At 41.9% G+C, this 23,572-nt stretch overlaps 2 protein-coding genes across 3 annotated transcripts; both read right to left on the minus strand.

The window, feature by feature from the left end:
- Window positions 1-83: 83 nt before the first annotated feature.
- LOC130680869 (uncharacterized) lies at window positions 84-3,121 on the minus strand. The gene is made up of 2 exons (XM_057492516.1): window positions 1,284-3,121; window positions 84-448 (listed from the first exon to the last, which is right to left on the minus strand). Exon 2 carries the CDS (start codon window positions 421-423, stop codon window positions 289-291), a length of 135 nt encoding a protein of 44 aa, XP_057348499.1. The 5' UTR covers window positions 424-448; window positions 1,284-3,121; the 3' UTR covers window positions 84-288.
- Window positions 3,122-4,717: 1,596 nt separating this feature from the next.
- Window positions 4,718-23,134, minus strand: VPS33A (VPS33A core subunit of CORVET and HOPS complexes). Of its 2 annotated transcripts, none has more exons than XM_057492515.1 (13): window positions 22,970-23,134; window positions 21,226-21,291; window positions 20,665-20,792; window positions 19,584-19,770; window positions 14,277-14,393; window positions 13,177-13,351; window positions 12,194-12,387; window positions 10,848-10,974; window positions 9,866-9,933; window positions 9,132-9,269; window positions 7,496-7,654; window positions 5,847-6,015; window positions 4,718-5,509 (listed from the first exon to the last, which is right to left on the minus strand). In XM_057492515.1, exons 1-13 carry the CDS (start codon window positions 23,069-23,071, stop codon window positions 5,328-5,330), a joined length of 1,812 nt encoding a protein of 603 aa, XP_057348498.1. In that variant the 5' UTR covers window positions 23,072-23,134; the 3' UTR covers window positions 4,718-5,327. The 2 variants fall into 2 exon arrangements, with proteins under 2 accessions (XP_057348498.1, XP_036785246.1); XM_036929351.2 differs by having other exon boundaries at window positions 7,496-7,633; window positions 22,970-23,132.
- Between the last annotated feature and the right edge of the window lie 438 nt (window positions 23,135-23,572).

A 23,572-nucleotide genomic window follows, 5' to 3' on the forward strand; every position in this document is an offset into this window, starting at 1 on the left:
GAGAGGGAGGGGGCGGGACCTAGGCTAACGACTGTAACGGCAGCGACTGGTGCCCAACAACCGGAACCTCCGCGCGGGCCGGTCCCAGGCCTGAGGGCGCGGAGCCGGCGGAACGAAGTCGGCTGTCGCTAGGGGCTCTGGGACTGGGGCAGGGGTCGCACCTCGAGAAGCATCCTGGCCCGGGCGCCAGGCTCTTGTTAGCGGGTGGAGCGCGTCCGTCAGGTCGCGGGAGGGGGCGGAGCAGCGGAGGCCGAAAGGGGCAGGGCGGGGCGCGGGCCGGCGGCGCTATCACTTCAGCACCAGGAAGTAGGTGGTCCAACCGGCCAGTAGCAGCGCCCCGATGAGAACCGTGTAGCTGAGCAGCACGAAGGCCAGCAGCTCCCGCAGCAGCTGCAGCATGTGGATGGTGGAAGAAGCCGGCATCGCCCTGCGCGGGAGGACCGAGGACCTGCGGGAACAGGGCACTCGGGAGGCCCTGAGCACGCAGAGGACGGTTTCCTCACATGCCCAATCTCCTCGGATGCTGAACAAGCGCTGCTAAGCCAGAGATGTTCTCGGGGGTGTGGATAGGGGGTAGACTGGGTCCTAGCCCTCAAAGAGTAAACACTTTCGCAAGACTAAGGAAACTCAAAGTACTGATTTTCTCCCTAACAACCATCTGGTCGCTTTCATTTACGTTATAGAATTCTCTTAAACCAAAAGTTCCCCCTCTTTCTTAGGTTCTCAATCTGGATCTGGGTTCCTAGGAGAAGCCCGCTGTTCCCAGCCCCCCGTCCTGCATTAGTCTCCATCCCCGCCTTCTCCTCCCATCCACCTCCTGCATATTTAATGTTGTAAGTGCTAATGGCCTGGAGTAAAGCTTTCTCTTCCCGTCACTCCAAGCTGTAGCCCCAGCTGACTGGCGCTGCTTGTGGGGTAAGGTAGGAGAGACTCATTTGGGTATGGGGAAGGCAGCAGGCCCTCAGTGCAGCCCTCTGCCATCCCCCTGGCCCCAAGGCTTGTTAATTCGCAGAGTCTGGGCATCTTTGCTTTGTAGTCCGGCATGCTTGCCCTTCTGGCTCAGGACTACAGGAATGCCAAAGTGTTGGGCACTAATTTTGATTATGGGCTTACCTCCTTCCCCTTTGTGTTCTTGGCTTCTGTTCAAGCTCTGCTATCTTCCATTACAGATGGAATCAAATGGCAACCATCACAAACCTGCTCTTTTATCTCCATTGCTACCCTGCCCAGAAACTTCCCTCAGTGCCAGCCACTAGCTTCCCACTTCTCCCCATTTCACTCACTCAGCAGTTTCCACAACTCCTTCACCGTGGCAGCTCCAAGGTTTTTCTCTGGTGTAGTGTCTGAAGGTAGACTTGTGCGCAATCCGGCGATCTCAGCAAAGCTGAGGATATTCAGGCAGCAGCTGCACTCACCAACTAGGTGTGGTCTGGAGACCAATCACAATCTCCACGTGGTCCCTGAGCAATCGGGGAACTGCGCACAGGCAATTGCAAGCCAGGCGGGGCACTGGTAACCCAGCCCCCCCTCCGCTTGTGTCACCACTGTAGCCCACAGGGCTCTGATGCTGCCTACAAAGCTGACTTAGTTGGGCTAAGCAAGTGATACACCAGGGGGTATTTCATGGCCCTTCTTGCCTTACTTTTCTAAACACTGCAGGTGGAATATAGTTCAAATCCTTTTCTAACAAACTCACATTGAGAGCAACCTCATTCTACTCAGTCTCAGGCTAGAAGAACCACCATACAAATGACATTCTATTAGTGCAAAAGCTATGTCTTTAAAAAATGCAAGTGTGTACACTGATGGACAGTGACTTCAATGGGGCCTGGGGGGGACTTGATAATATGGTGAATGTAGTAACCACAATGTTTTTCATGTAAAACCTTCGTAAGAGTGTGTATCAGTGATACCTTATTAAAAAAAATGTAAGTGTGAGATATATGTATGTGAGAACCAGAAGCGTAGACAACAAAGAGCTTCCATTAGCTTGATTCTAATTTACAGAATTTAGCAGTTTAGAGACTCATACAGTCACCTACCTAACATGCACACTTCTGACTTCAACTCCTTGTTGACTGTGAGACAAAAAGAGCCAGTTGAGTTATCAGCAAACAATGAACGGACCCTTTCTGAGATGTAACAATGAAGGAAAAGAAAGCAAACTTTATGCTGCTTTTGATTATTTTTGCTTTTTGTGGTAGTTTGTAGTTAAAGACTATTTTTTGGCTTTTAAAGCAGGCAGTGTGGACACCAACTCTTCTATCGACATCATCATCCAGAAGCAAATGGCTCCCTAATTTAATCAGGGTCTGTTATTATCAAATTATTGCCCTGGCTGCAGCCCGGCTGAAAACAGGAGCACAACATGATCAAGCTGCTCAGGAAGCCAGTGAGTAGTAATTGCTCCCCAAGAGAATTGGTCATCTGAAGGGCTTCTATGTCCTGCCTATTCACAGGAAAGAAAGAACGTACAGCTGAGATTTATACCCTCTCTCACACCAAAGTAACAGATGAAAAAGAGCCATAAAATAGGCCTGATTCCATCCCCATGAACTTTCACATCCTTCAAATGGACGTCTCAAGGCAGTTAGGTATTCTAGCCTTTGTAGCCTCTAGTCACCACCAAGTTTGGGGTATTTTATAGCAACGGAGTAACAGAAGCTAAGAAACATTATGTGGCTTGAAGTTCACATGCATTCATTTAGAAATAAGAGCATTTGAGAAATTTTACGTTCCTGCCTTTTTCTCCAGTTATCGGCTGACAAAAAGGCATTCTCTATTTTCTACAGTATGTCGTCACTAAACCACAAATGCCTGGACAAATACATCAGCCGAAGAATAATTCACAAATTCACAGTCCCTTAGTAGTTCCTAGTCTGTGGGAGGCTGCGGTTCTGTGCTTGGCCATTTTCATCACTGTCCCTCTTGCTGTCTGCTTTAGACACTCCGTTCATTTTGGTATTTAAAAAATTTCTTCATGAATTCAACTCTTCTGAATACAAACACTTCCTCCAGGTGACAGGCCAGTCTTTAACATCCAACTGAGAACAAGACACAGACCAGCATGTCATGACTAATCATACTCCATTCCCAGTGAGGGTAGTACCAGTGGGAAGTCACACAGAGACCTTCCCTTTCCAGTTCTCTTCAAGACTTAAATGTGCTGTTTTTAATCCTCCTCCTTTTAACCATTACTTTCATGCTCCACAGTTAAACTAGTTTCTTATTTCTGTGGTGGCTAAAATTTAAAAGTTTACAGTCTCTATGTAGACTTCTTTATTTCCAGACTTCTTTATGGGACTGCTGGCACAGCAGAACTGTCTACCCAACTAGACAAAAGTCCAGACAAGATGTAAACAATCCACCCTCTCCAAGATCTCCAAGAATAAATGTACCATTCACATACCCTTTCTCAGTAAGAGCATACCTCTTTGAGTCAAAGACTGCTTCAAGTATTAAATGGACTTACATAGGAGTATAATATATAATTATTCACCACTTTCTATTTGCATACAAATGAAACAATTGATGTTTCTCAGTCTTCTGCAGAATGCATTTTAGGAGCTGACCTAACTATGCTCTGAGCAAGCAAGTATAGAGTCACGAGTGAATATAGACACATGAGAAACAACTGAGTATCTATTCATAAGACAAAAACCCCAGCCAAGGAGACTTGACTGGACTTGAATTGAATCCCATGAGCCGAAAACATTGAGGGATAACTTGGATTTCATTCTCTAAGGCAGCTGAGGCTGACAGCTGCTGGGGCTGGGAGATATAAACTTATCTCCTGGGATCTCCCTGGGATAACAAGTGTCTAAGAAAGCATTTTCTAAAACATGATAGCTTTATTCTTAAGACTACTTCCAAATACTGGATGTCAAGGCCAAATTAAACCAATGAGAAGCAAATCTCTTAAAAATTACCTCTTCTACCTATCATTTTTTTGAAACACAGAATTTCCCTTTTACTCATAACATGAAATGTGCCAACAGAATTTCACTGATGACAAGTCAAGACAAAACATGTATGGTTACTAATTAGCAACCAAAACCAGACCTGGGGAGGGATGCCGACACCCCAGCAAAGAGGGGGACCGGCTAATTCTGCTGGAGACTTGGGTAAGGGCTGTGCAGACATCAATTTGGCCCCTTTCTTGGCCTTAACTCCTCCAGATGCTGGGGTGGAGCAGGAGGGAGGCAAGGAACACATGGACTTCTAACTTCCCCACCATACCTGGTCCCCTCTCCCATGGCCTAACAGTCTCCTGTAGAAAAAGCAGCTGTGACTGCTGGACTCCAAAGACACCAACAAGCTGCACCAGGGGATGCCGAGGTCACCAGGCCAGGGACTGAAACAGCTGGGTGTTCTCAAGCAAACCAAACGCAAGAGGCCGAGTATGGACTGGCCTCAGACTACGGAGCAGTACAAGTGGCAGTAGCCGTGGAGTTGGAGTTGCAAGGTCTGAAGGGGCAAGAGTCACTACTGCTCACAGTGGACCAGCTGGCGGTGGGGCCATCATGGGCAGGGAAGAAAACGGAGCCCTCAGTGGAGGCATCCACATACACTGCAATGTCTTGGAGTGAGTAAAATGTGCACCAAGAAAGTATCTTTGAAAAGTGTCCAAGAAAATTCTCCAGAAGCTATTCCCCAATTATCATGTTCCTCAATGTAAAAGCCCTTGATAAGTATGGGACCCACATGGATTCAGCTGTTAAGACAGATGATAAACTTTGTTTTGGGAAAAGACGTGGTTTCAAACTTCTTGCTTTAAAGAAGCAGAGGAATTAAAACTTGCCTTAATGATTAAGATATGGCAGAAACCGGAGACACTAAATATAATGTGCCATACTGTGCAGGAAAACGAAATCTTGACTCAGTGCTAACGGCAGCCCTAGCCCCCAACGCTTACCCACGGCTTCGGAAACACAGCACTATTGATCAGGGGTGGGGCTTCCCACTTTTCTTTTCACTTGTGCCTCCTCGGTCCTCCCTCAAGAATTGGCCCCGTTTTGTGCGCCTGCATAGATTATCCATGTCTGCCGCCCTTAACAGGTTCCCAGGTCTCTAATGACGATCTGGAGCTCAGAACATTAAAAACTGCCCTTTCTTTTGCCCGGGTCGATCTTCTTCCATTCTTTCTTTGAGAAATTAGTTTCACAAAAGAGAAGCAGAAAGGAGAAAACAGTATCAACTCAGAAGTTGACCCCAAAGGAAATTCTGTATTCCTGTGTTTTTCTTCTGTGGGGTTTCACTTCCTTCAGTAACTTCTTCAAAGGGGCAGTTTATTCTGCAGTTCACCGGTTAAGTCTACACTGAATGCCCTAGAAAGGTTTTTCCATTAGAGACTCTATCCAGCTGGCCCCATTCATGAGTTTAGTGGTGGCAATTACATATTCTGTACCTCCATCTTCCAACTGCGAGAGAAACCGCAGCGCAGCAATTTCGGCAAAAGTTACGCCCCCGAGGAAAAATATCAGAGCGACTCGGTTTTCTCCAGGCTGACCTAAAATTGAAATATTTCAGAGTTAAGAATTCCTTATTATTGGTGCTTCTCTTCCCAGCATTATGCAAACAAAAACCAAAACCGAGTGTGTCTTGGTACAGCTGATTTGAAACTTAGGAACAGATTTTTATCTCTAACTACTGAGATCCTCACCTTGGAGGTTGAGCGGGAGCTCGGGGGAATAATGCGGTCCAGAAGTTACACTGCACATGGGCCGCCAACAGAAGAGGTAGACAGGACTGGGTCTAGATACTTTACAACGTACTTTTCAAAGCAACTGAACAGCTGCACGAACATAACGTAATCGTGCACGGGCAGGCGCCGGCTGCGGACTTACGCTTCTTCTGCAGTCCTGTGGGCAGTGGTTGTCGCTCTTCGAAGTGGGGCCCGGGGAGTATGCGGAGAACTTCCTCGATGCTTCGCCAGCCAGGCCGGGAAAGCAGCTGGGCAAGCCGCACGCTTAGAGGTGCATAACCACTGTACACATAGGATATGTCCGTGGGATTCTGTTAAATAATTAAAGGGAAAAAAGCCTGTAGAGACTTAGAGCCACCAAACTGTGGCCTTCTGGGTAATCCAAAACGATCGGATTTGGCTCTGAAGGAGGAAACACAAGCAAACCCCCTCAACATCCTGCTCCAATCTGCCCCAGTTGGGCTCTAAGCAGCCAAAGGTTCATTTTCGACTCAAATCTTGAAAAGCCCCTCAAAGCATCTCTAGGTACTGAAGATGAAAACTTGTTACCTAGTTTGGCAAGAAACTTCTTGGAAGGTAACTTGGCATTCTCTAGCTGGGGAATACGTACACAACCCTTGAACCTGGCAGTTCTACTTTAAGGCATTTAAACTACAGAGGGGCTTACACTAGAATAGACCAAGGCACAGACATATTAACTGCAACATTGTATGTACTAGAAAAGTTAAATCATAAATGAGGTTTCTGCAACACCACTAGATAGCAATTAAAAAGAGCTTGAAAGAAAGTGGTAAATCACAGAAGAATCTTCAAGATACTGTGAGGTGGCAGGGGAGAGGCAGATCAGAATGGTGAAGAGAGCCCAAATTATACAATATATTAACTATATTGTACAACATAGAAATTAAGAGTATTTATGTTTCCACTAAGAAAAAATAATTCAAGTTTGCTGATGGAAGGGACTATTTAATTATTAGTTATTTTTACAAGACGGAGCCCAATGACGTCTCTTGTGAAAAATCAAAAAGAAATTTAGAAAAGACTGGAACAATTGATGTAAAGCAAAGTGCACCCTACCTTGGAGAGTATGCAATAGGCACCATTTATGCAGAAATGTTTGTATATACATAGACTCTTTCTGGAAGGCTAAGAAACTGGTTACAGTGGTTGCCTCTGATGTGGAAGGAACCCTGTTTCTCACTGTTTGCCTTACTCTGTCCTGGCTGGCTCTTTTCCCACGCATGCTGGGTATTTCCCAGATACTGTCCACCCTTCTCCTTGGTGCTCTGTGCCCAAGAGGTGGGCCACAGACTCCATACCAGGGTGCTTCATGCCCTCTGTTTGGGTTTGGCACCCAACAGACAGTGGAGAGTTGGAGGCAGCAGGAGGCCCACTTGGATGGTCCTGCTTCTGCTCTGGGACATTGCTTCAGGTCAGCTGTGTCCTCCCACCAGAGGCCTCTCCATATGCTCTTCTCTCCAGGCTCTGAGGCAGTTGCTGGAGCAATTCCCCTCTTGCCTTGAGGCCCAGGCTGGTCTGGGCTCCCCACTGCACTGCTACTCCCGGGCCCCTACCCTGCCCACATCTTATGAAACTCTCCTCAAACTGCCTGGTGTGAGAGTACCCTGTTTCGTGCTGAGATTCTGACAGATACAACACAGGAATGTATTACTTTTCCAAAAACATTAGAAAATTGTTTTTGAAAGCAAGGCAGATGTATAGATCCACATGTTGTCACAATGAAACATTAACTAGTAATCAACTGAGATGAAGTGGAAGAGTGTGTCTTACTTGTTCGTTTACATCATCCATCCAGAGGCGTAATGTTTTCCGGATTGTTGGGTAATTGTTTCTGCCCCCTGCCTGTGGTTTCAGGAGGCCAGCCTTCTCTAGGTTGGATAAGGTCAGTATGTGCTCATAGCCATAGGTCTGCAAGAGAAGCCATTTGGCCTAGATGTCAGATCAGAAAAAAGGCTTCTGTAACTTTCAAAAGAGCACACTTCAACACACTGATTTTTTTTTTTTACTCCAGGGCATGTTACCAAAATCCAGGCAATGACTGTCCACGGGCACAGCGACAGGGCAGAGGCTGAATCCTGCCCTAAAACTGCTTGCATATTACATAACCCAGCTCACTGCTTCAAAGAGGGAGGGATTTAAAGTTTTTACTTGAAAGTTATAATTTATGGATGTAATGTAGGTGAACATCAAATAAATTAAAAAATATTTTTGTATGGGATATACCAAGCTTAAAAACCCAAGGCAGATCTACACGTTGTGGTAAGAAAAATCTTCTGTATATGTTCTTTAGGACAAAAAAATGTAATAATAGAATACTATATATTGTAGGATTTTCTTAAAAAAAAAAGATACAGCACATAGTATAATAATATAATAGTATGATTAATTGCCAACCCTTACATAATACTTTCTGTGGGGGGGGGGCAATTTCTGTTCTGTTCTAAGTGCTTTACATATGTGAACTCAGTATTCTTATTATAACCCCTTGAGATAGTTACTATTATCATTTTCAATTTACAGAGAAGTTTAAATACCTTACCCAAGGGCACACAGTTAATGAATAACAGAGCTGGGACTTGGATCCTGCCATTCTCCCCCAAAGTCTGTGTATGTGAACATTCTTTGTATAAAAAGCAAAGGGAGTCAGGAAGCCCACAGACCAACTGCTGACCTTGGTCCTGTCTGAGGAGGGGGTGGGACACTGGGATGTTGACGTTTTGCTGTGTATGCTGCTGCATTAAGTGAATCCTGTATGATCAGAATGCATGTTTTGTTTGTGTAATTTTTAAAAAGACAAAAACAAAACCAAAATGACCAAGAAATATGAATAAGCATTTAGTTATAACAATAAAGTACTTAACTGGTAACAGTCAATTAACTACTGCCTGAGGCATTTCCCAACAGAGGGGAGAATTTTTTAAATTAATGGTGAGGTTTTCCTTATAAAGTAGCATAGGCTTAAGTCTGCCAAGCAATTATTACCAGAAATTTATAAGAAGTTCTCTTCCTCCATCGAATGCTGTCTGGTTAAGAACATGCGTCTAGACCCCAGTTCCCTAGGTTTTAGCACTGACTCTGCCACTTATGAGCTGGGTGACCTTGGGCAAGTTATAGAACTACTCTGTGCTTCAGTTTTTTCATCCATAAAATGGGGCTGAAAACAGTATCTAACTCACAGGGCTGCAGTGAGGATTACACAAACAAATGCACATAAAACTCTTCCAACAGAGCCTAGCACACAGTAAATGCTCAATAAATGGTAAATGTTACTATAATGCAAACACAGTAAGCAATGATGGATAGCAAAGACAACCCCTCTAGGTATTTAAGGACAGTGAAAACAATATACCAGAATAGCAGTTTGTTGTTTGTATTTTAAATATTTAGTAATTTAAAATATACTGACCTGGAGAATTTCTCTTTTGTAATAATCCAAGACTTTCTGTTTGAGTCCACTATTACACACAGATTGGAGGCAAATTAGTCTTAACACCTTGATGAGAGGATGCTTTTGGGCAATACAATCCTCAATGTAACTGTTGACCTGGAAACAAAGTATATGGTATTCCAGCATCTAGCATGTGGTTTGGGGAACTGAAGAACTTGATATTTACTATCACTTTGCAGGGAACAGGACACACTCAGTCAATCCAAATGCCTGTCTGGACACATCTGTCTCTATGGACAACCTCCTGAGTGGCTGCTGAATGTTGGGGGATGTGTCACTTGGTCAATCTCAAGAATAACAGCAATTTATCCACCATAAAGTAACAGGAATGTTTTTAGAAGATGGGAATTTCCATAAATTGAATAGCTTAAAATTTACTATTAGGGGTGGATATTTAAAGGAATTATATGACCAATTATTTCAGAAAGCAAATACCTTAATTTATATTTACTACAGCTTTTAAAGATCTTTGATTCCAGGGGTTGGGTCTCACATCTGTGTACTGCAGAAAGTATCTTGCATAGAGCAGTTAAATATCTATTACTTAATAAAAATCCAATTTTCACATTTTGTATCTGCCCTTAAAAATACTCAGGAGAGGTGTGGGAATCAGGGCAACTGCTTTTCTAGCTATAGTTGTATGTTTGACAAATTATCAGTTACTTGTTAGAAGAGTTTTATTGTTCACATACCTTATCAGTGTCTATTCCAGACATAAACTCCTGCTCCACTGTTAATTTATCAAAGAAATCTTCAGAAGCTAAAATGTAAGTAGCAGTTTTACAACATGGAAATTAAACATATGTCACTTTACTTAAGCACTGTGCTTTAATACATAGCACATGACTAAGAAACAAGACATGCAAAAAGCAAGCAAGCCAAAGGTCCAAATCATCACCTGAAAACTTCTAAAAACACAGGAAAACCTACAACCCTGTACTCCTAAACTGCATCTAGATATAGTTAACCTTTTTCTATCCTTAGGACTCAGATGCAGCTCTTAGAGTCAGTCTCAGTGTCAGTGAAAGATAGCTTCCCAGAGCATTTCACTTGATTTCAACATCAGATTCAACCCAGTTTCAAGTGGTTTTTATTAACATGAAAACAAAGCACTGATTTTTCAATGCTGCATTTTACTTAAGATTCAAAGTAACACATTTCAGGGCACTGAAAATCTACCCAGCTTGTACAGCCTGTATTTTAATGAATAAATCATCTTTGGTTTAATATACATGTCCTGAGCTCTTCAAAATACTCAGTATATGCTCTCTATGCCAATTCTGCAGAAAGTTTTTAAGGGAAAAACAAAAAGAGAAACATCACATTGTTCTAATTAAACAATCTGTAACAACTGGAAAAAAAATGGACTAAAGAAATCAAACCCCTCTTCTTATGGTGGCAGAATTCTTTTGGAAGAATTTTCTTCTCTTATCAATATTCCAAATATTTTATCAGATGGCATTATTTTAATAATGAAAAAAATGAGTTAACCACAGATGAAACACTTCTAACTATGAACATGTGTACACTTAATTAACATTGGGAATGACATACAATATTAAAACAGAGTTCTGACCTTCCCACGGAAGTATCATAGTGCCAAAAGCCATGGTGTCAGACACGATGTACGCAAGTCAGCCCCAGAAGAAAATGATCACTCCAAAAGATACTCACTAGTAACATCTTTGATTAACTCTGCAATCGAGGTATGGTTTGCAAGTGAGCCTCTTGCTGCCTGCATGTGGGGCAACTGAGAAACAAACTGCTTGATCTCCCCAACTGTCTTAGCGTTGTGCCTTTCCTGGAATGGATGAAACAGCAGAACCGTTAGGCACGGAAGATACTCTATTTTTAGGTGCTCTGCTTTTTGTATTGCTCAGAGGATATTTAATTTATATTAATGTGAAAAAAAGAATGAAATACAACAAGTCAGGTCAAACCCAGCTCCAACATTACAAAGAAAAACAGAAAAGAAAAGAAAGAAAAGGTTAAGTAAATGGTGCCTGATTCTACAATAACACTTCTTCAGAGAGCGCCTGCCTCTAGGAAGCTAGGTGCCGGCTTGTGCTGTGATCAGTGTTTTGTGGGCATCTGAGTACTTGAGGGAGACAGTATGAGGTTATCCACCAACATTTCTGAGAAGAAAACATTGTTATGGTAAGAAGGGAACATAAACAGCAAGTTTCTTCTAAAAAAGAAAAAAATCCATTCTTACCACTGAAGCTCAATTGTGAATATTGTCCATGAACAAAGTGAATCTCACTTATGATAAAAAATATTTTTTTTTTGCAAAACTTAATCATTTAAACCAAACTTAAATCATTTAAACGTTCCCACAAAATCAATTAATGAATATAATTACTAAGAAAGATGAAATCTGGAAATACAGACTCAGTGAAAAATTAGTTTTCAAAAATTCTCCTGCTGTATGTTTGCAAAGTAAATATTCAGAGGTGATCAGCTTACTGAACTCCTATGTTTCAAGTGAGCTTAACCAAGAATAAACCAGTGGCAGGCAAGAGGAGGCAGGAAGGTGATAATGAAGCACCAAAGCAAAAGCTTGAGCTTCAGGGACCTCACTCCAGTTAGCACCCAGGTCCCCGCAGGCCCCCGCAGGCCCCTGCTGCAGGCACACCAGCCAAACCGCAGGTGTTACCCCAACTGCAAGGCCTTATTTGTGTACAATTTCCTCTTGAGCAAAGGATGTAATAATGAAAAAGAAGAAAACAAATGTAAGTGATGTAAAACAAATGTTTATGATGAACTCTTGGAAAGTGCAAACACTGCTACTCCACAACCTCCAAAAGGACAAAACACGATGCCTTTCATCATAGGTCTTGGAAGAAAGTTCAGAAAGAAACCCTTGGGTGCTCCAGAAGTTGAACCACGGTTTCTCAGATGAGAAGGTGCCCTATACTGAAGCCCTGCCCAGCAGCCAGACTGTGAGCTCTTTCTCTCCTCGTGGGATGGGCTGTTGAGCCTGTGTCTTAGGAAAGGAGGAAGACACAAAACTGTCTCACCTCAAATGCTGCAGAGATCACCTTTGCTTTCTTGCTAAGCACAGAGCCCACCGCATTGAAGTTTTTATCTCGGATCTCAGCATACAGCTCCTCTGCAGAGTTCAGCTGAAGCTTCTTTGCTTCGGTGGGAAGATCCTTACCACCATCACCCTGCTTTTTAGGTGCAAATTTCTCTGGGGGTAATTTCACATAACCTGAACACCAAAGGAAGGAAACAAGCATTCTGTGTGTGTTCACTGGGAGAACCAATCTAGTGCCCAGGCACCAAACAGGATCTTTGAACTTGGAAGAGAATGTAGGTGGCTTTAGAAAAACTGCATACTGCACTGAGGCTTTGATTTTTCATGATCAAAGTACACTTTGTTCATAAATAAGTAAATCTGGATTACTATTAGAAATTTCTCAAATTTTGAGTGCTGACAGAAACAAACACGTGGGCCAAACTCTGTGACCTCTGATGTGATAATCTGTCAAGCCTGGATTCTGGTGGTCCCCCCAAGTCTACCCTGTGTGTACCAAACCTCCAGTATCAGTCTTTCACCCAGATACGTCCCCACTGTGCTCTCTACTTTAGCAAGAGGGTGGGGCTCCTCATCCTGCATGGACTATACTGCCTGTTCCCCACCAGCAACCAATCACCCAACTCTATCCTTCTTTCCAAACCCAGTATGGATGTCACTTCTCCCACAAGCCTTCCAGAACAACTTCCAGCCATGAAGATCTGTATTCTCCAAACCGCACTGCCTCCGCTCGCAGCGGACAAGCACAGTACTGCACACGAGCCAGCAGCCAGCCGTTGTGCACTGACAACAGTGGCTTGTCCACATATTGTATAAACGTAGTGTCTCAAAGCCAAAAGTCAGTGTTTTAATTTTTTCAAATATTCTGATTTATAGGCAAAGGAGGCACCTTCTTAAAAAAAAAGACCTTTTGGATAGTTTATAAGACTACCTTTTAGTAAAAGTAGATGTCACTTTACTTACTGTTTTGAATGCCATAAATTTCATCGATGAGTCCTTCGTACGTAAGCTGAGTGGCAAGAGGAGTTAATAAATCCACGTTTCGATCAAGCAACAACAGATTATCAAACACAGGAAATATTGAATTTTGGCTTCCTGTGAACTCTCTCTTCATCCTGATCATCATATTGGCCACTTGCTGGAAACAAAACATTGGATCAGGTGGGACCCTCCTGGGAATTAGAAGATTTTAAAATTCAGCTAAGAACAGAAAGACAATCAAAAAAGTAAAAAATGGAGAAAAACTGTGCAAGAGTGAGAGTGGTTAAGAAATAAGCAGCTGCAGAATAGCATTTGCAGTTGGCCAACTAGCCCAACATGGTTTAGCTGATGGCAGCTGCTATTTTTCAGTAAGGCATAAAATCACATACAGTCTATTTTGTTTTTCAAAGCAGTTCTGTTCCATAAAGTCACCACGAACAATGCATCAGTAAGTAACAGAGCCACTGCTTTGAGGGGAGATGTGTGGTTAGGACTCTGTGAGCCTCTGGTCACAACATTTTCACCAACTGACCAATATGTAAACTTGTTTCACATGTGCTTCTGTTTAAAGACACCTTATTTAATGCATGTTGTTGATTCACTAAAATGAACTCACAGCCAACAGCATTATCACGCATGCCTGAAAGAAGCTTATCTGACCCAGGCGTTTTCTCCATAAGGCCCATCACAGCCTCCCTATTCTTGGGAACACTAGTCAGGGCTTCAGCACTACACTTGGGATCAACTTAAACAGCAAGATCACTCCCAAAAAGGACAAAAATACAAGAAGTGTGGCATTTTGTAGTGCACGGCAAAAAGGACACTTGTCTACTGTAGTCTGATTGCTAAACAAGAAGACTGTCACCTTGTTTGACTTCAGCTGAGAACATACACATAGTACAACTCAAATTTTTTGCCACTCTGGGTGAATCCACAAAACACTATATCAATTTTAGGGTTACAAATAAATTTTAGCAAGTAGGTGAATTCACAAATAAAAAGGATGGACGGTACTTGTTTATAAATAGCTTTCCACTTCTCCCCTTTTGTCCTTCACCACCAGAAACACTGCCGCCTCTCACCCGGGCGCACTCTCCTTTCCCAAAGATCTGTGGGATCGTCCCGTACAGGGCCTGCAGGGTCATGAGCCCCTTGGCTGCGTGATAGAGGCTTGTCTGGTCGCTCTCCAGGTAGCACTCCTGCGGGAGGAAGGGCTGATCAGAGTCCGGCCACGGTCTCCTGGGTGCCCACTGCCTGGCACTGGGACTCGGCAGTGGGTAAGACCACCTCCCCTTGTTTCCCACTTGTCAGGAAAGCTGGGGGTCAAGTCTGTTTAACAAAGTCTTTGTTTGGCAGTCTACGCCATAAGGCCAACAGCTCAGCTGTCAGGTGCAGCTGTGGAAGCAACTGTCCTGGGGTAGAGCCTTCTGGAAGAAAGTGTTCACCAGGCACGCCAGCTCTTGTTAGTTTATAGTTCTTAAATATAACTACTGATTAACGAGGACTGACTTGGGGAAGGGGTTCTCCCATTCACTGTGAAGAGGGTAAATGATGGGAGGACCTTTTGGGAGGCCACATGCTAAAACCCATAAACGCACATATTCTTTAACCCTAGAGTCCCAGATGACCACACAACAGAAAACTGCAGTTTTTGGGAACATGAGGCAGATTTTCTTATCTGCTGACAACAAACAAAGGCTGTAACATTTTGAGAAGTAAAAAGGGGATAAGCTGAACAATCTTTAGAGTATGACCTCATTTTTAGAAAACATATTTCTTCAAGGTGGATTTTGTAAAGTACACAAAAATATACCTTTTTACATTGAATAAAGGCCAAAAAAAAATACATACAAATCCAGCTGGTAAGTGAGAGAGGGGCATTGGTCAGTTTTGACTCTGGTAAGTGAGAGCACATTTCTAGACTTAGGTGCCTTGATCAGAGTCCCCCTGGCTGTGTCACTTACCGGCTGGTCCCTAAATCCCCCTGTCAGTGGAGGGAGCATATTCCACATAGCATAAGGATTAAATGAGGAAAATACATGTGGAACATACAATCCCAGCACCTAAACATGCTTTTATTATTTGGAATTATTTGGATTTTTTTTCACAACTATCATCCACTTTGAAGTCAAAATGGTACACTGCACCGGACACCCCCCACCCCAGCCCACACTCAGTGTGTCTCTAGCCTCCAAAGTCAGGAGGGAGAGGACACCAGAGGGATTCAGGAAGACCGGGTGGGCTCTCATGCCCTCCGTCCTCGGAAGAAGGGAGGCTTTCCCCAGAAAGACACTGTGGGGAGTGACTGGTCACTAATGAAAGCACAGCTGGATGATGGCCCTCCCAAGTCTGGTGTATTTTAACATTTCACTGAGTATGACAGGCCAAAATGAAGAATTTCCAAAGACATACTTTCTGGCAAAATTACTTGAAGCTCCCAACTGGGGCAGAACTAAGATAAAAATTCAAGAAAATAAAATTAGGGAACATTTCTCAAAATAAAATTCATTTTTCTCAACTTAAAAAGTTGTATTACTACTAAGACATCCCTTTTATAAGTCCATCTTCTTTAAAAGATTTGAAAGTTAACACAAGATATTCATCTTTAATTTTTTGCTCTAATGAAACTGGGGATAGGGTGATTATTTCTATTACTACCCCAACTCTATTCTGTGCCTGTGGAATCCATGTGGCATTTCAAGCCATGAGGACATTTTGGGGGGTACAAATGTTGATATCCATTAACATTTTAAAACACCTACATACCTACACAAAATAAATACCCTGCATTTTCTACAAAGGAGATAGATTTACATATATTGATTTTTATGAATACAAACGCAGGTCACAATATAATATACCCCGTTACAATGGGTTGAACTCTAATTCGCACATTTTATTTACATCCCAAAGCACAGGAAGATCTAGATGTATCTCCTGGTGCCAAGAAACACTGAATTATGCTTATTATTTAAAACCACATGGTAAAATTACCTCAACTCTAACAGAAATCAGTTCAATTTAACATTAGGTAGAACTCTTAGCTTTATCATCCAGGAAAATCCTTGATTTCTAAACAAAATCTTAAGTGAACACACAAAGCCAAGAGCTTAAAATTCCCAGCAGAAAATAACTCTGTTTTGCAAATGTCCTTTTTTGCAGATTGGTAAAATAAACAGGCATCCCTCCTCTGGACAGGTTGTGTCATGCCAGGACAAGCTTTACTCAGCTGCTTCCAATTCACATTAATTACACAGATGTGAGTTAATTATGGGTGGGTATACCATTAGAGATATGTGACAAACTGAATATAGCAAAATGTTAATTCCAGGATCTAAGGGGTGGGTATACTGGTGTTCCCTGTGTAATTCTTTCACCTTTCCTGTATGTTTGATACTTTCCATACGAAATGTTGGGGGGGTGGGGAACCTTTACCATCACCAGGTAACATTCAGGGTAAGCAAAGCTGTCGGGAGCATGATAAAAAAAAAGGCAAGAAACTCCACTGAGTATAAAATCAATCTGTGGTTCTACTGAGTTCTACTACCCCAAGTTAACTCTTTTAAAGTGGTGATCCTTATAAAAACATACTGGGTTAGAAAAAGTCTCAAATAATTTTTTTTATGACACCAGGGGTTCTCAAAAGTTCTTGTCTCCAGACCAGCAGCATCAACATCATAAATGTGTGAATCAAAGGAGGAAACACAGATAAACATGATCATATTAAAAATACACACAGCAAAAACCACCAGAAGCAAAGTTGAAAGACAAATGTCAAAGGAGAGTAGAGAACAGCCTGTAGACTGTGTTTAGTGACCTACGTACAGGGGTATTCATTGTAGCGCTACCTCTAATGGCACAAGATGAAAACACTGAAATCCCCTTTATAAGGGGCTGGTCTAATAAAGCATGGTACATCCCAACAATGAAGCGTGATGCAGCTTCAAGTGAGGATTAAGAAACATTTTCATATGTGGTAGAAAATGACTCCAAAATGTGGTAGAAAATGACTCCAAGGTACATTAAGAGAATAAAGCAAGATAACAAAGTGATATAGTATATGCCACCATTTGTACAAAGTGAGAAGGGTATTATCATATGTATTATGACCCATAGTTACCTGAAGCGCCTCAAGTAGAAGAAAAAAGAATTAGTAATAGTAATTACTTCTGGGAGGGGATTGGCATTCGAGAATTGAATGGACAATGGCTTACTTTTCACTCTGTACCCTTTGTTATTCAAATAAATATATCATGCCCAGATTGTGTTTACAAAATATTTTCATATAATTTTATTAAAGATAAAGTAATATTCTTTTGAGAGCAAGTGTTCTCTGAAATAAAGATAGTTTCAGAACTGGGGGGGGAACAAAGGTGTGTACTTTCACTGTAAACATATACTGAAAATAATCAGTGGGAAAGAACAGTGCTGGAACAACTGGTTACTCATATGGAAAAATATAAATCAGCCCCCTACCTCACACCAAACACTCCATTCATAAATACACAATTCAAGTTGGATTAAAGACCTGAATATGAAAAGTAAAACTTCAAAACTTTTAGAAGAAAATATAAGATTACTCTATGTCTACAGGGTAGAGAAGGATTTACTAAGACTCAACAAGCACCAACTGAAAGAAATAAAAGTAATATATTTACTTTAAGTTAGAAGACTCTTATCTCCCAATTTTAAAGCTTACTACAAAGTTACAGTAATCAAGATAGTGTGGTACTGGCATAAGGACAGACATATTGATCTATGGAACGGAACTGAAACATCATAAATAAAGTTACATTTATGGACAATTGGTTTTTGATAAGGCTGCCAAAACAATTCAATTCAATGAGGAAAAAACAGTCTTTCCACAAAAGGTGCTAGAACAAATGGATATCCACATGCAAAAGAATGAGGTTGGACCCCTACCTCACATCAGATAAAAATGAACTCAAAATGGGTCAAAGGCCTAAATGTCAGACTAAAACCATAAAATTCTTTGAAGAAAACATAGGTGTAAATTTGTGACACTGAAAGCATAAGCAACAAGAGAAAAAACAGACAAATTAAAAATGTGTTTTGGAGGGTACCAAGTGAAAAGAACCCGCGGTGTGGGAGAAAATATCTGCCAATCATCTATCTGATAAGGGACTTACACCCAGAATATATGAAGAATTTTTACAACTCCTATAATGAAAAGATAAATATCTCATTTTAAAAATGCACCGTGTATCTGAACAGACATTTCTCTAAAAGAAGCCATAATACGGTCAATAAGCACATGAGAAGATGATCCATATTACTAGTCGCTATGGAGATACAAATCAAAATCACAGTGAGATACTACACCCACTAGATAATACTCCTCACCCAGTGGCTAGTGAAATGAAAAAAGACAAGTGTTGAGGATCTAAGATTGGACCCTCATACACTGCTGGTGGGAATATAAAATGATGTGGTCCCTGTGGACAACAGTTTGGCGGTTCCTCAAAATGTTAAACATGGAGTTTAACCATATGATCCAGCAATTCCACTCCTAGGCACATCTAAGACAAATGAAAACATATGTACACACAAAGCCTTGTATGAATGGACACAGCATCATGACAGCCAAAAAAAATGAAAAGCTATCAGTTGCCCATCATGTTTGAATGATAAACAAAATGTGGGGTATCATTACACAGAACACTACTGGGCCATAAGAAGGAATGAAGTATTGTTCCACACTACTACCTGGATGGACCTTGAGAACATTATGTTAAGAAAGAGGCCAGACACAAAAGACCATGTTTCGTGATTTCACTGATGAGAAATCTCCATAATAGGCAAATCCATAAAGAAAGCAACAGAATAGTGATTGCCAGTGGCTGGAGAGGGAGAGATAGGGAGTGACTCCTAATGGGCAAACGGACTCCTTTGGGTATGATAAAAACGTTCCAAAATTAAACAGTGGTGATGATAGCTGTACAACTCTGCGACTATACTAAACACTGCTGAATTGCACACTTTAAAAGGGAGAATTTTATGGTATATGAATTATGTCTCAATAAAGCTATTATTAAAAATTTTAAGTACTTTGTAACTGGAAATGTCTATATGCTGAAAGATATTATAATTAAAGTGAAAAGACAAACCACAGACAGGGAGAAGATACATGCTGCTTTTATAACCCACAATGATTAGTATCCAGGATATAGAAAGAATTCCTCAAAAAGAAATGGGGAAAGAAAACAAGCAATGAGATGAAAAGAAAAATCATAAACATCAGTAAACAAATGAAAAGAGGCTCAAGTTCAAAGTAGTCATGGAAATGCAAAAAACAATATTGTGGACAATGTAAGGCTCATAAATTTGGCAGAAAAGTCTCACATTGAATTAGAAAATGCCAAACTTACTTTGAAGGCACCCTCTGATTCCATGGATAAAAGGTCCCCATCAAATGGAATGAGGTCTAGGCTGTACTCCTCTCTATGAATAAAGGATCCCAAAACACCCAGATCCTTCAACCGCTGTTCACACAATAAACTACGTCGTGGCACAAACAAAATGTGGAAATCTCTTGCTGGGCCATGTCTGTCTTCACTGCAAAAAGAACATTTATTAGCTCACAAGCTCCTTACAGTCACAGACTATTTTGCATATTTTTTTCCCAGAGCCTGGCCCGCTGCCTGGCCACAGCAGGCACTAAATAAAAGCCGGTCAGATAAATGTACAAACATTGACTTTCAAACTCAAATTGCTACAGTTGCTCTCTTTGTGTTTTTTTTTTTAACCATGACAGGAAAGCAGCATTGATTCATAGCCAGTATTATGTGACAGATTTTCTAGCTTCTTCTTAAATCATTTATGGGGCATTAAAGCTCTCAGGTTTATGGAAACAGAGTATCTGTGTCTTACAGATAACAAATGGTTCTTAAACGAAACCATACAGTGACAGAGTCTTATATTAAAATGAAAGATCACTCTTGACTCCCATCTCTCCTTGATGGTAGACTTTCCAAAATAGCCCATCTGCTTTTAAGATTTGAGGGGTCACATCCATCAATTGTACTGTAGAATGCAGACTGGGCTGGACAAACTTCCTCTATAGATTGGAGGCTACATTAAATTTTCATCAGCTCTTACTCATTTTGCTTATGCAATTCAACCATACTACAGTCAGCATATTGAAAAAAGCACATTGAAAAATAACCATTAGAGGCCTTTTTTTTTTTGTATATCAGGGTCTTTTTTACTGATTAAGACCCAAACTTTAAGCTGTCTGGAAAGAATGGGGTTATATGATGACCTCCCTCTCTGTTTGAAGAACTTCACAGCTTCCCAGTTCCCCTATTATATCCTTTCACAACTGCCCCAGTTTTCCAAAAGATCACCTTCCAATGGCTGGGCAAGTGAAGGTGGTTGCAATGAGCTCAGCAGTTAAAACCACTGAAAGGACCAACCTCTTCTGGACCAAACGTAAGTTCTGGGAGATACCTGAGCACATTTTCAGCAATTATATCCATCAATTCTAGCCTGGGTCTGACAAAAAATATAATATTCTTGACATCAGCTGCCGGTAAACGACTTCCTTTAAGTGTGAACATTTTTTCTACTTCATGTTCCTAGGAAAACACATACACAAAAAATTAACAAAAACCCAACTTTACCTATCATATCCAGACTCAGATGTTATAAATGCTCCCAGTCAAATGCACATTAATAATACTTTATTATCAAAATTTAGATTCCCCAAAGCCAGATGGATAAAGGACAAAGTTTCAGGATGAAGTCACGGCTATTGCATCTGAATTCAAATAACTCTCACACACCAGGTAATGTCACATCATACAATGCTAATAATTTCCCTAGAATTAGGTTCAGTACAGAATCAGTGGCCAAATGATCTCTGTATACAAAATGTTAGTCATATATTAGTATAAGTGTTTATAAAGACCACACAGCTTTGCAAGCCAATTACTCAGGAGAAAATACAAAATCCTATTATTTCTGCTAAAGTACAGAATTATTAATCCCTCAACAAAACAGCTTATTTACCTTCAGTAGTGAATACTGTGCAATCAGGCCAAATGGTCCTGTGAGATACTCATCCCAAACTATTGCCTATAAGAGGGGAGAAATGTTCTCTTATTAAGGTTAACATCAGGAATTTCAACAGTATTAACAGAAAATAGCAACCATGCAGAGTAGGACTATTTGTTTCAAACTCTGAATTAACAAAAATTTTAATCAGCTCTGACCACATTCATATCCTATAGTTCTAAAGAAAAAGAGTATCAGGGGTAAGTGATGCTACTGTTGGTCACAGGAAAGTTAAGACTTAATCACTATCCTCAACAGAAAGAAGGAATTTTAGTTTGTTGTGTATCTGTCATGGAATTAATTATTAGATTGAACCACAAGGAAATGCTCAATGGCAGTAGTTCAACTTGGTATTTTATATTTAAGTATCCTATAACCCAATTATATAAAATTCAAACTTCCGTTATAAGTATTACAAATCTTACTTTAACAGAGGAAATTTTAAAAGGTTCAGAAAGTTTAAGTCCATGTCCAAGACCATATAGGGACCTTGGACCTTACATATAGTATAAGGGAGTCAGGACTCCAAACTAGGCCTTAATGACTTTACAGGTCATTGCTCTGTGCTCCCCCCAACCCCTCCAAATTCCAGGCTAATTTTTTTCTTTCCTTTTTTAACCAACATTTTTATTGAGGTCACTGTAGATTAATATTCAGTAATACAGAGAGATTCCTTGTACACTTTGTCCAGTTTTCCCCAACAGTAACATTTTTTTTTTGGTATCATTAATCTACAATTACATGAAGAACATTGTTTACTAGGCTCCTCCCTTCACCAAGTCCCCCCCACAAACCCCTTCACAGTCACTGTCCATCAGCGTAAGATGCTGTAAAATCACTACTTATCTTCTCTGTCCAACAGTAACATTTTGCAAAACTGTATTACAATATCACAACTAGGGTATCAACACCGATGTTACTCAGATTTCCGAGTCACTTCTTGAGCTTGAACTAGGCACCTAGGACTTGCCTGCTTTCTTCTCTCAGGGGCTGCTGGGCACCCAGTCCACCCCTTGAGGTTCTCCTCCTTCTAAGACTGATTGCTGAGCCTCTCCAGTTCTCCTTTTCAGAGCTGCACCACCAATTACTTAGGGGTACTGATAAATATTAAGGGAAGAGGGGAGAGGTAACACCATTTAAAAGAAATCTTAGAAAGCCCTTGATCTACAGTTTCTGACTCAATTGTAAGCCGGGTGCTAGTAAATGCCTAACAGGAGAAACAATCCTATTTTAGGAAGGTCACAAAGAACTACTACCCTCATAATACGTGTGCAGCAGGTGGTAAGGTATCAGTGCTTCGAAGGTACGATTTGTAACAAGTATGTCGTTTTAATGAATAGACACTGGACGGTCTACATTCTTGGGCCGGGCCAACCGCACCCGTCCCAGTGTCTCGGGGGCACCAGATCTGCCCCTCTGGACCTGAAGGGCATCTGGCATAGCTCGTTCACGAGGGTCTGCAATATCACGGCGGTTATTCAGCTGCCACAGAACGATGGCGATGCCACGCCGACTTCGCGATGTACGGCCCAGGCCCCACCGGAAGGCCCCTGCACGCCTCCTCGTTCCCGCCTGCTCGCCGCGTTGGCATCCCAGGCACCTCGTACCTCTGGACCTCTGGAGCTCTGGCGGTCAGAGACCGGATTAGGCCAAGCCGGCCCCAGGGTTCGAGAGCGGTGTCACCAGCCCCATCCCTCACCTTGCTTCCCGCGCACTTGTCCAGGAACTCGCGCAGCTCGCGACGCACCGCCTCGCGCAGCACGTTCAGGTTCACTCGCCCATAGGACAGGTGCGCAGCCATCTTGCCCCACTTTACCCTCAATCCAACCACTTCAGAGCTCCCAGACGCGAGGCCCACCGACGCAGTCATGTGACAGTACGTTCACGTGACCAGAGCCGCTGACGGCACACTGAGCCCGGAAGCCGGAATCGGCTGGTCTGCTGCCTTTTCTTCGTCGGTGCAGCCAGGGTTCTGACGCTGCGCGAGACCAGACCCTTGCCTCAGCCCAGGTGTTGGGCACGGAGAATTGAGGTTAGGATGGAAAATGGATCCTAGTCATCCCGTTTAAGAATCGACTTTCTTCTTAGCAGCCACGTTTACGCACTGTAAATGGTAATTGGAAATTAAACTTGAATGGAAATCTTTTAAATTATAGCAATCAAAAGGTCCTTCACTTTTCTCTTTTAGTTGGGCTACAATTTACAAAAATGGCTGCGACTTTGTATTTCACACAAATCCTATTCGATGTGGATTCCAGGACCCCCACTTGCTTCAAAAAAATTGACATGTTACTTTGTGAGG

This window comes from Manis pentadactyla, chromosome 14 (assembly GCF_030020395.1).
Source record: "Manis pentadactyla isolate mManPen7 chromosome 14, mManPen7.hap1, whole genome shotgun sequence".
Lineage (NCBI taxonomy): Eukaryota > Metazoa > Chordata > Mammalia > Pholidota > Manidae > Manis > Manis pentadactyla.

Coding starts and splice junctions, on each gene's coding strand:
- LOC130680869 (XM_057492516.1), bottom strand. CDS start 423: ATGCCGGCTTCTTCCACCATCCACATGCTGCAGCTGCTGCGGGAGCTG.
- VPS33A (XM_057492515.1), bottom strand. CDS start 23,071: ATGGCTGCGCACCTGTCCTATGGGCGAGTGAACCTGAACGTGCTGCGC. Junction 13,352..14,276: donor GGAAAGGAGAGTGCGCCCGG/GTGAGAGGCGGC, acceptor TTTTGTTTCCAG/CAAGTGGCCAATATGATGAT. Junction 7,655..9,131: donor ACAAAAGAGAAATTCTCCAG/GTCAGTATATTT, acceptor TCTGACATCTAG/GCCAAATGGCTTCTCTTGCA.